The sequence below is a fragment of the Rutidosis leptorrhynchoides genome, chromosome 9 (genome assembly GCF_046630445.1).
Source record: "Rutidosis leptorrhynchoides isolate AG116_Rl617_1_P2 chromosome 9, CSIRO_AGI_Rlap_v1, whole genome shotgun sequence".
Taxonomy (NCBI): Eukaryota; Viridiplantae; Streptophyta; class Magnoliopsida; order Asterales; family Asteraceae; genus Rutidosis; species Rutidosis leptorrhynchoides.
In genome coordinates, this window is record NC_092341.1 from 118,828,694 (window position 1) to 118,841,852 (window position 13,159).

Sequence of the window (13,159 nt, forward strand, 5' to 3'; positions counted from 1 at the left end):
AAGAGGCGAAATAACGCTGCAGCACGATATAATGGTAGACATCCACAGGTTAAGAGAAACCAACAGCAAGGTAATGTAGGAGGGGGAAATGAAATGGCATAAATGCAAAGGTTTATAGCTTCACAAGAGTATGAAAATGCTAGACATAGAGCATTTGAAGATTGGCAAGTTCATCAAAACCAAATCATAGCTTATTGCCAACATATAGGTAGAAACTATATTCCTACTCCATCGCCCATATTCCCTCCTTGGTCTATAGAGATCCAACCACCGTATCCTACGTATAACCCAGCCGAAGCATTTTATAGCACATATGGTTATGCATGGAACCCCTACTGGTATCAGTATCATCCCTAGTCTACTTAGTTTTTTTTTTTTTTTTTTTAATTTGTAATGTTGATACATTTAATACTTATGTTGGATTTGTAATAGTTTTATTATTTTCTAAATTTTATTATTAGATTTTAATAATTTTTGAATGTGGGGTAATATACCAAACTTCAAAAATATGTATATATGTTTGCAGTTTATCTTATGTACACAACAGGGTAAAACAACGCATTTTCAAAGACTGGCATTAAGTTCAGCAAAAGCAACTAATTTTGACGACAAGATGCAAAATATATGTGAAATAACAACAAGACGGAATGAACAAATGATATGCACCATTTATCATTCAGCAAGCAAACACAAATATGTTTGGAAACTTTGGTAAAATTTAATCATTTTCACACAAATCACCCTCAATAATTTAAATTGTTACTGATTTCTTGCAAATGAGGGCATTGCAAGATCTTAAGTGTGGGAAGGGGTTAAATTCTTTCGGATTTTAAAATTTTTATCTTAAACACTTGGTTACCATTAAAATTACTAGTAAAGCAGTAGTTGTATTAGAATCTAGTGCTCTCTGATAATAAAGAACAGCCCTAGTCTTATATACTGACTACCCAATTCTAGTAAAAATTTTAAAAAAATTTCAACTAAATGAACTCAAAATCATGTTTATACATATTTATGAACGATAAAACTAGGTGTTAACACCGAAATTATTGTTACCTCGGAAAGGACATAAATTGAGAAACAAACCAAAATGTTAAAATTCATTTAAAATGGAATAGAGGACAATAAAAAGGAAAATAAAAGCCAAGTGTGAGAAAATTCTCCAAGTTATTCAAAACATATGTCACATATTTTTGTACAAATAACTGAAAATACTTTTGCTTTGGACTAAACTAAAAAGTTTTACCTGATTTACTGTAAGAAAGATGGATCTACACGATGAATCAATTCCATCATTAAAAGGAAGTAAAGTCTTCCGAAAAAGAAACGCGCTTCTTGATTTAGGTCAGGAAGTTGTCGTCCAGACCAGCTGTAGGTTGACGAAAAATCTAGAAAAGTCATCACTAAAATCAGCAGGAAATCCACGGACCTCAGCATCAAACAGGGTCGCCAGGTGGTCAGATTTATCCTAACCATGAGAAGGATTTATCTCGTACAATGGGGGGCACCGTGCAAATTAGCTGGATAAGACTAATGAATCAGATCTCTAGAAAGGATAATCTCCTTAAAAGATCAAAAATCAGCTTTTAAGCCTGATATTACTCAATCCTTGAGATTGACCTTAAAGATTGAGAATTACAAACTCATGGAATTCAATGATATCTAAACTCGAGCCTGAACGAGAAAATATTTTGATCAAAATTACAAACCGATTTGTTTTCTAAAAACCCATTTTCAATGCGTTCATTACCATTGAACGTAAAATCCTAGGAATTCACCTAGAATTCATTAGGTCACCTGAACCAAATCGGGTGTCAACCGTAAGAACGGTGGTTGCATAGCATGGTCAAAGACAGGACCTTGTGCCAGACCGGAAAATTATAAGGGTGAGCTTTACTATTGCTCCTACAAAGGATAGTAATTGCGTCCGACACGTTATAGACCATAATTAAAAGCATGTCAGGAGACATTGCCTTAACAGTTGCTTGTTCAACGCTTTCCTTTACAACCGGACGGTAGTTTACCGAAAGGTAATATACGGGACAAGTAAACTGGACGTGTTGCTTTCCAAATACAAGGTTAGCAAGTGGGTGACACAAAACCATAAGTTTTGAGCTAAAATTTTCAAATATGAAACCCACCAAACCCACAAAAATAATTTGCAAACACCGGTGAAGGGTTATTCCGGAAAACTTATCTAGGGTAAAAACGAGCTGCAAAAAATAATTTGCAAACACCGGTGAAGGGCGTTGCAAGGATGAATGAGCTGTAAAAACGAACTCCGCGACTTGCGGAGTTCGAAGGCTAAAAGTACCGCGAGTCGCGGAGACCCCCTGAACTCAATTCCCTATAAAACCCAACGAATTCTGATCATTTTTAAAAAATCAATATATATCCATCCATCTATCTATACGTAAATATATATATATATATATATATAATTTATATTTTAATTTTAATTTTAATTTTAAATCCTAATAATAAGGGTATGTTAGCGAATGTTGTAAGGGTGTAAGTCGAAATTCTGTCCGTGTAACGCTACGCTATTTTTAATCATTGTAAGTTATGTTCAACCTTTTTACATTAATGTCTCGTAGCTAAGTTATTATTATGCTTATTTAATCCGAAGTAATCATGATGTTGGGCTAAAAATATTAAAATTGGGTAATTGGGCTTTGTACCATAATTGGGGTTTGGACAAAAGAACGACACTTGTGGAAATTAGACTATGGGCTATTAATGGGCTTTATATTTGTTTAACTAAATGATAGTTTGTTAATTTTAATATAAAGATTTACAATTGGACATACCTATAAATAACCATATACACTCAATCGGACACGATGAGCGGGGTATTTATATGTACGAATAATTGTTCATTTAACCGGACACGGGAATGGATTAATAGCCACTAGAATTATTAAAACAGGGGTGAAATTATGTACAAGGACACTTGGCATAATTGTTAACAAAGTATTAAAACCTTGGGTTACACTCAGTCGACATCCTGGTGTAATTATTAAATAAAGTATTAAAATCTTGTTACAGTTTAAGTCCCCAATCAGTTGGAATATTTAACTTCGGGTATAAGGATAATTTGACGAGGACACTCGCACTTTATATTTATGACTGATGGACTGTTATGGACAAAAACCAGACGGACATATTAAATAATCCAGGACAAAGGACAATTAATCCATGGGCATAAAACTAAAATCAACACGTCAAACATCATGATTACGGAAGTTTAAATAAGCATAATTCTTTTATTTCATATTTAATTCCCTTTATTTTATATTTAATTGCACTTCTAATTATAGCACTTTTATTTATTGTTATTGTATTTAATTGCACTTTTAATTATCGTACTTTTTAATTATCGCAAGTTTATTTTATCGCACTTTTATTTATCGCAATTTCATTATCGTTATTTACTTTACGCTTTAAATTAAGTCTTTTATTTATTTAATATTTTTACATTTTGTTTTAACTGCAACTAAAGTTTTAAAATCGACAAACCGGTCATTAAACGGTAAAAACCCCCCTTTATAATAATAATATTACTTATATATATATTTGAATTTTTATAAAAGTAAACTAATATAGCGTTAAGCTTTGTTTAAAGATTTTCCCTGTGGAACGAACCGGACTTACTAAAAACTACACTACTGTACGATTAGGTACACTGCCTATAAGTGTTGTAGCAAGGTTTAAGTATATCCATTCTATAAATAAATAAATATCTTGTGTAAAATTGTATCATATTTAATAGTATTTCCTTGTAAAATTTAATAGTATTTTATACCCCTTAGCTTTGACATCAACCCGATATTCAACCCGCCCGTATCGTATGGAAGTAGAACTTTTTCCCATTTCACCCATGAAAGTTTTCTTTCGGAACCCGACCCGCCCCAAAAGAAATTGCACCTTAAGGATTCGAGTAGCTTGAGCACACTAGCCGGAGCTCAGAAGATGGAGAAGAAGTATAATGGAAGGCTACTAAGTACCGCTTTCACTAGAGTCAAACGACCTCCGTAGGAAATAGATTTACATTTCCAATCCGCTAATCTTTTCTTGAATTTTTCAACTACCGGGAGCCACGCACTTGTGTTTTTCATTTTTATTCCCACGGGAATTCCGAGATAAATTAGTGGGAATGATCCAGCAGCACAATTGAGACGAGCTGCCATATGGTCAAGTTCTTCTTTGTTAACCCCGATACCAAAAAGTTGACTCTTCGATAAATTTACCTTGAGTCCCGATAGTTCTTCGAAACAATATAATAATTTCATGAGGTTTGAGAGGTTACTACGACTCCAATCACCAAAGAGTAACATATCATCCGCGTATTGGAGGTGAGAAACCGTGATGTTTTCTCTACCAACTTTTATTCCTTTAATAACTCCACTTTCGGTTGCCTTCTTGATGAGAATGTTTAGCCCTTCGGCAGCTATGATGAAAATGAATGGTGACAACGGGTCTCCTTGCCTGACTCCCATCTCCGGTTTAAACTCTTTGGTTAGCGACCCATTGACTAAGATTGAGATGCTAGCAGAAGTAAGACAAGTCGTAATCCACTTAACCCATTTGTCTCCGAACCCTAGACATTTCATGATTTCGATGATGTAATCCCATTTGATACGATCAAACGCCTTTTCGAAATCAACTTTGAAAAGAAATCCTTTCTTCTTCTCTCTTTTGAGATCATCGATTGTCTCGTTTGCGATTAGTACACCATCTAGGATGTATCGGCCTTGTAGGAATGCACTTTGTTCGACGCCTATTACTTTGTGGATGATTTTTGCCAATGTTTTTGACAAGACCTTTGATAACACCTTGTACACACTACCAATCAAGCTTATAGGTCGATATTCCCCAAGTCCGATAGGGTTGTTGTTCTTTGGGATTAAAGTGATAAATGTGGCGTTGCATCCTCTTGATATCTTAGCGTTATTCCAAAACCGTTCAAAAACCTTCAACAAATCATCTCGTATCAGCCACCAGAAGAGTTTGAAGAATTTCATCGTGAATCCATCCGGTCCGGGTGCTTTTGAGCTATCGCAGCTCTTTATAGCATCCCAAATTTCTTCCTCGGTGAACTTATCCTCTAGTAACACGTTGTCGTTCCTACTGATTCTTCCTATTTCAAAGTCAATTACACACTTCGAATTTGTTTCCATCTTGGTGAACACATTGGAAAAATACTTATAAACCTCGTTTTTGATTGCTTGCGGTTCTTCATTCCAATATCCATCGATCATCAACCCCCGGATTTCATTTTTGTTGTTTCTTCTTTTGATGTATTTATGGAAGAATTTGGAGTTTTCATCTCCTTCTAAAGTCCACTTGATTTGAGCCTTCTGTTTCAACATGTTTGTACGTGTTTTGCTTTTCGAAAGAAGTTGTTTTTTCTCCTCCATCCAGGTCCTCCTTTCGTGTTCTGTTAGTTGATTTCTTTCAGCTGCTTGTTCCCAAGATTCGATGGCTTTGGAATGTTGCAAGATTTGAGAATCGAGATCATTAAATGAAGAGCTATGAGCTTTTAATTCTTTTTTCACCTTCTTCATTTTATCGCGAAATACACTGTCAGGATTGTTGGATGTAACCGGAGACTGCCACACCCTCGTGATAATTTCTTCAGTCCCCTCCATGGTTAGCCATTCTTTGAATACCCGAATGGGTTTTGGGCCAAAATCTCGGTTTGTGTTTCGCAGGAGAATAGGGCAATGGTCCGACAAGTGTTTGGGAAGGGTGATAGCAGTGATGTTCGGCCAGAGGTCAGCAAGTTTGCACGAAATTAAGAACCTGTCAAGCTTACTGAATTTTAGTCCGTTGTCGCAAATACGAGTGAATTTTTTCCCTCCGAGTGGAATTTCGATGAGTCCCATGCTATCGATGAACCGGTTGAAACGGTCTGCCCAGCTTCTATTGAAATCACTATTTAATCGCTCGTGGATGGAACGCACCTCATTAAAATCTCCCCCCACAAGCCAAGGTAAATCTTTGAATTTTGCTGATATAGATTTTGTCGTGTTTTTATGATTTCAAAACGAACTTGAAGTATACCGAGTTCGTTCAATATATTTTTCTTGCACACTTTTGTTACATTTTGAATTTCTTACACTTTGGTTCAATAAGTAAATATACTTTTTTTATAAAGAAAAAACAATGACTCATCAAAAACATTTAAAATGTCAAAACAAAAACCGAATTTGGTCAGCTGCATACGAACAAAGTACATTATTCCCAGTTCCAAGACGACCAAACATTATCCCACGTGTTAAAAACTACTTATTATACTACTTATTTAATTATTAATAAATAGTATTAATCTCACTTTCAATATCCTCACATGCTCAATATTCCCCAACCACTACTCTCTCCCTTTCTATATTTTCCGGCAACCACCCTTCACAATTTCCATCTCAAAATGAACAACCTTTTTTTCTTTATTTCCATTTTTACCCTCACCGCCGCCACCTCCATCTCCGACCACACCTCCTACCGACAACCTACGTTACTCTCAACTCAAGATTCCACCCATACCTTAAAAAACACAACCCCACGTATTATCCTCCCCTCCTCACAACCGTCGTGGTCGGAGGAGATTATGACGGCGGCAAAACGGCCGGAAAACGTACAGTGGTTGAAGGGGTTGAGAAGAAAAATACATGAAAACCCTGAGTTGGCTTTTGAAGAATTTGAAACGAGTAAACTTGTAAGAAATGAGTTGAAGAAAATGGAAATTAGTTTCAAGTTTCCGATGGCTGTTACCGGAATCCGAGCAATTATCGGCACCGGAGAACCACCGTTTGTTGCTCTTAGAGCTGATATGGATGCTTTGCCTATTCAAGTATGTTGCGTATTTTAATTTTTACATGTTGTCCAAAATAGAAATTGTTATTTCTATTTTCGGTAAATATATCTTATTTTTCAACAAAAGTGTTTTTACCGGCATATTTATTTACAAAAAGAACAAAAAAAGTAATACTCCGTAATTAATTTTTTTTTTTTTTTTTAAGTTTTAACAAATGTGTTTTTAGCTTTTTTAATGATAACCATTATAAAATTAGACCATGTTTATAACAGTGTTATACTAACTTAAAATTGATTGCTAGTTACAAGTATTAATGTACAACACATTTACCACTTTTATAGGTGTTACTCGTAACATTTTATTTTTAAAAACATTTTATTTTTAACTTATTTTATGGTTCTTTGTTTTTAAAAATTTATTTGAATAACTATTTACTTCAATAATTATTTGATAATAGGAAGCAGTTGAATGGAAGCATAAAAGTAAAATTGATGGTAAAATGCATGCTTGTGGTCATGATGCACATGTAACTATGCTTCTTGGAGCTGCTAAAATATTGAAATCTCGCCAACATCGTCTCAAGGTGAAATTCATATATTTTAAAAATAAATTTAAAAATATTAATTAGCTATTGTTGTTACATTGAATTACTACAAAATTTGCCACTCTTCCACTTCTATTTTTCTTTTAATCTTATTATTATACTTGTTAAAGCGTAATATTAAAGCGTGCTTATAAGATATATCCGTGCTTAAAAAACGAAACCGTTGACAAAAATCTTGAATTGAAAGGATAGAAAGCGAGTATTTTCGTGAAAGAAAGCGTGTTTAAAAGCGACAATTTATTTAATTTTTTTTTTATTTTTTTTATTTTTGCAAGTGAGTGATAAATAAGTATGTGAACAGGGTTGTTCATGATCCAAGGAGATATTCGTAAGGTTTTATGTCTTGTACTCTTGTAGTAGATAGGAAGTACAACATGAGGTTGTTCTTTTTATCTGAAATAATAAAAAGATTATGGACCACTGCACATAAAACTAACCATGTGACTATCTAATACCGAGTAATTTTTGGCTTTGGGAGTTCTTGTTACTTGTACCTTGTTGCTATAAGTGTGTGTACTTGAGTTTTGATGGATATTTAAGTCATTTCTTGTAGTTCAGTCGTTGTGGATATAAATATAATTAAATGATTATTTGGGACATAATAATTGTTGGTAGTGGTAGGTTTTTATGAAAACAAATAGCAAGTAGTTTTATGGATTTTTTTTTAAACGTATTTTTTAGGTTGTTAAGATTTGAGAGGTGATATTTACCATTTCAAATTTATAAATCTACCAACATTCGTTGCTATTTTATATGAGTTATAATTAATTTTAATGATTTCTAACAAGATAACATCATTAAGAGTAGTTTAGGAAATTTTGTGGATCTATAAAAAATTAGTATTAGTAATATGAACTCCCGAAAGATTTATGTAAGTAATTGTGCATATTAATTAATGGTTAATGTTACGGTTATTTAATTGTCATCACTCTTAAAAGTGTTGGTTTAAAAAAATATAATTTAATGTATTAATTTTATAAATAAATTAGAAATATATTAAAGGAGATGGTCATTCCATTGGGGGAAAACGACATCCCCCCCCCAAACAAAATCTTTCACTTCCCCCCTAACTATAATCGACTTGAATAAAAAAATTCCACCCAACCACTTCGACAGCCCGTATCTTCCTGTTCGTCGCGAGTTAAATTTTTTCGACAGCATCGTTAGACTCAAAATAATTTATGAACAAAATGAAACTAACTACGTTCGAAACGGACACTTTTTAAAAAACGCTAAATACAACGACTTCTACAACGACGCTTAACACATTACGTTAAATATGAACACGCATGCCGAAAGCCCTCGCCACATCGCGCCGGCCGGATCCGGACTAGTTATTATTATTATTATAAACAAAAACAAATAAGAAGCATGGAAAATGCTCTAGTTAAATAATGATTCCTGTTTAAAGGATATTAATTAATTAATTAATGTCGTAATAAAATACATTACCTATAAGATATAATTTTTTAATGATTTTGTTTCATAAAGTAACTTAGTATAACCACGCATGTTTGCCTGAGTGGCCATCGAGTTGTCGAATGAAGCACACCACCCGAGTTCAATTCTTGACTATGCCAAATTGTTCAAAAATGGAGTGTGACTAGAGAGTGCGCATAATGCGCACTTCACCCGGTACCAGGTCTCACACTCGGGGGGCTTGATTACCTGAGGTTTTACCTTCTATGGGGGAGCCAATGTTAGGCCTGTGCATGGTACGGTTTCGTCCCAAACTAATTCGGTTCGGTTCCGTCCTGATTCCCAAATTAATGAAGAAAGTCGTATCGAGGAGCGTATCAAATAATTTTGGCTCGGTTCGGTTCCATGATTTTCGGTTTGGTTCCCTCGAAAGAACCATCCCACTTGAATGAAAATCTTAACCCACGTAAAAAAGGAAAACACACAATTTTTTTTGGTTTTGATATCAAGTTTTACCTTGAAGATGAAGGAAAAGAAGTGATAAATTAAAATTAAAATTAAAATTAATTTCTATTTTCGAGTTTTGATAAAGAAAAAAACTAAAGGAAGTAGATGGATTCTTGTAGTGATTTTTCTTCTAATATTTTCTTCTAAATTAAAAGGATCTCACTTTCTTTATTTTATTTCTATCTACTTCACTTTAATTGTTTTCTTTTCTTTTATAATTAGACTCGGGAACACAACGGGTCAAGGTTTGAGTTTTAGTTAATTACACCGTGGAATTTTTGAATGGTTGGACAAGTCAACATATGTTTGACTATTAGTTAGAGAGTATAGAGTCAAGTTTTTTAAAGACTTTTTCAAACGACAACGTTAAAGCTTAGTTATTAAGGTGCATAAAGTCTTGTATGTAGTGATTATTTGTAAATTTAAAGGACGACTATTAAATGGTAAAAATTGTTATACACCTTAATGACATCACTAAATAGTAAGTAATTAAGGCAATGCAAGAAGAATCGAAGAAAACCGGCTTAAAACGAAGAATCTAAAGCGAAACGGTGAAAACCAAAATACATAAGAATAAAGATGTAAATTCCTTTATACCGTTATGTATGCACGACAAAAAGGTAGGTAATAATCTAGGAGTAAAGTTGTAGGGTAAATGAAAGTTGCGTAATTTTTGTCCGAAGATAATTAAATTGAGATGAAGGAAGTATATAACATGTGAAATGTACATAGTTCAAATAATTTCTAATTTATCTTATCATATATGGCAGGGGACCGTTGTACTGATTTTTCAACCAGCAGAAGAAGCTGGAAATGGAGCAAAAAGGATGATGGGGGACGGAGCTCTCGAGAATGTAGAAGCGATTTTCGCAGCTCATGTATCACATCAACATCCAACAGGGATGATCGGGTCAAGACCCGGTCCTCTTTTGGCGGGTTGTGGTTTCTTTAAGGCTGTTATTCGGGCCGGAAATGGGAATCCAGTTATGGCTGCTTCTGCTGCAGTCATAAGCTTGCAAGGCATCGTTTCGCGAGAAGCAAATCCACTTGATTCGCAGGTGGTATCCGTTACCACATTTGATGGTGGTCATGCTACTCATATAATGCCCGAATTTGTTGTCTTAAAAGGAACGTTAAGAGCGTTTTCAAACACGAGCTTCTACCACCTTATCCGACGAATAGAAGAGGCAAGTTGTTTAATATATTCTTTACAACTTTTATCTATGTATCTTGCAATTTTGACCCATTTGTTTATGAATGTGTTGCATAGTTGTTTTGATCTTTATATAAGTAAATTAATTAGCTTAAATGGGTCGGGTCAAATGGGTCAAACAGAATTGACTTTTTAGTCATTTTGAACACATTAGCTTTTTTTTTCTTTTTTAATTTTTTTTTTAAAAACTTGGCTGAACCAACCCAACGCGATCCGCCCATTTCAATATGCGCATTAAAGCTGACTTTTTGAACCTTCAAACCAAACTTCTTTAAAATCCGACAAATAAGTAAACGCATATATTGATGTTAACAGGTAATCGTACAACAAGCAAGCGTTTTTAGATGCTCAGCAACTGTGGATTTCTTCAAGGAAAAATCAACCATATACCCACCAACAGTAAATGACAATAAAATGTTCGAACACGTGAAGAAGGTTGCGACTGAGCTGGTGGGCCCAACGGGTTTTACAGAGGTGCCCCCAATGATGGGAGCAGAGGACTTTTCGTTTTACTCAGAGGTAGTCCCCGCAGCGTTCTTTTATATTGGGATAATGAACGAGACATTAGGTTCAACACACACGGGTCATTCTCCATATTTTATGATCGATGAAGATGTACTTCCGATTGGGGCTGCAACTCATGCTTCCATTGCAGAAAGATATCTCAACGAACACGCGTGATGATCTCAATTTCCTTTGTTTATTTGCTTACCGGCCTATCTATAGTTTTGAGAAGCAAATATGTATATGGTAAAATTATGCTTTCATATGTTAGCTAAGTAATTGTTGTCCATGCACTTTTTTTGAGCTTCTGAGTTTTTGCTTGATTAGTGTAGTGATGAATGCACTGATTTGAGGCTAATATAATTAGTTTTGGATTTATGTGTTTTGATCTGATCTGATCTTGATCTAGTTCTTGTTATTTGTCTTGCGTATGCTAATTTATGCACACCCTAATTGTATTGTAATCCATATTTTATGGATATATAAAAAAATGTAGACTATCTTAGGAAATGCATTGCATTGTATTCACAACTTTAGCCACTCATGTATAAACGGGTAATGTCTTTTAAATTATAAAGAAATTAAGTTAATCGTCTTTATCTTTTAAAGATTGCATTGATCGTCCCTGATTTAGTTAAAAGTGTACGTTGATACTCCATGAGTAATTCAGAAAGTTTGTTAATAGGATGGGCGATCAATGGGCATTTATGGTAAATCATGGACTATCAACTTCCACTTTTAAATAAGTCTTGAACGATTGGTGTAAATTTCAAAAGATAAGGACAACTGGTGTGATTCCATAGAAACTACATCGGTACATTTCAAAAGATAAGTAAAATTTATTTAATTTATGTAAACCACATAAAGTATTGGTATAATTTACTCTATTAAATAAAATAAAAATACAAAAATAAATGGTAAATTTATTTGAATTGAGCCCGTAATGTAAACTTATTGTATGATTGTATGATATAATAGTTGTATTCAAGCTTATTCCAGTGTACATTCAAATGAACATATATTACTTACAATAAATGAATTTAAGAATGTTATCTTGTATAAACCATATTTCTTACTTATACTTTTGTATGCAAAAGAATAGATCATCAACTATTTGTAGCTTATTCACATCTTGCGTCCACCAAAAGTGTCTTAGGCGTCCCAGGACAAGGGTCGTCTCCAAAATTCTCTGTCGTATGAGGAATCGAACATTGCCTTTTCCCCAAACAAGCCTGAAACACCAAAAATGCCAACATACATACATAAACTATATACGTTCAACAACGTAGTACACAACTAGTGGCGGAAGCAGGAATTTTTTCACCAGGGGTGAAGATTTTTTAAAAAATGAAGCAACTTTTTTTGGGCAAAATATGAAAGTTTATGGGTAATATTGGAGGTTTTGGGGCAAAATATGGAGGTTTTGGGGGCAAAAGATTGAGACTTTGGGGAAAAAATCACTGGGGCAAAATCGAAAAATCCAAAATATATTACAATATAAATTACAAATCCACTGAGGGCGGGTGCCCTGGTTCCTTCATATTTTCGCTCCTGTACACAAATAAAGGTTTTGATATTGAAAGATGTTTATACCTTTTCGACGATTTGTTGTGAATTAGGTGAATGACAGTTTCCAATCGAGTAACTTTCGCAGTCACCTGATGGGTTACCATGACTTGCAAAAACGATTCTTGAAATTTTTCGGTTTTTAGGACACTGTAGATGAACTCGAGGCCTTGGTCTCAACTGAAAACGATCTCGTGAACTTAGTTTTTGAGGATGTGAATCCGACACTCGTCCACAAACTTGATTTACCGAAATAGTGTCTACTGAGATATTCAAAGGGTTTCCGTATTCTTCCTCAAACAAAACTAGTAGGTTTGACGTAGGTTTAAGGAATGACCGGGGTACATTGTACCTATCAAACATAGGTGAAAACTTATGTGTGTCACATAATTTATATAAACACTTTTAAAAACGGTGGTGATCCGTAGACCACTATTATTTTCAGTCATATACCACTAAATGTGTTTTAGAGCGTTGTATAGTACAATGCATTTTAATCACACTTAGTGGTATATGGCTAAAATGGTGG

General features: G+C 34.3%; 2 protein-coding genes across 2 annotated transcripts in view; one reads left to right on the top strand and one right to left on the bottom strand.

Annotated features, from left to right (window-relative positions):
• The first annotated feature begins 6,371 nt into the window (after positions 1 to 6,371).
• LOC139866800 (IAA-amino acid hydrolase ILR1-like 6) lies at positions 6,372 to 11,343 on the top strand. Its single transcript, XM_071855088.1, has 4 exons — positions 6,372 to 6,853; positions 7,275 to 7,400; positions 10,118 to 10,534; positions 10,876 to 11,343. The coding sequence occupies exons 1-4, from the start codon at positions 6,431 to 6,433 to the stop codon at positions 11,239 to 11,241; spliced, it is 1,332 nt and encodes a 443-aa protein (XP_071711189.1). The 5' UTR covers positions 6,372 to 6,430; the 3' UTR covers positions 11,242 to 11,343.
• A 691-nt stretch (positions 11,344 to 12,034) lies between these two features.
• Positions 12,035 to 13,159, bottom strand: part of LOC139869412 (beta-galactosidase 16) — a 39,714-nt gene continuing 38,589 nt past the window's right edge. The window contains exons 17-18 of the mRNA XM_071857731.1: positions 12,658 to 12,982; positions 12,035 to 12,296 (exon numbers count right to left, since the gene is read on the bottom strand). Of these exons, the coding sequence (XP_071713832.1) occupies positions 12,186 to 12,296; positions 12,658 to 12,982 (436 nt within the window). The 3' untranslated portion in view covers positions 12,035 to 12,185. The remainder of the gene's footprint in view (positions 12,297 to 12,657; positions 12,983 to 13,159) is intronic.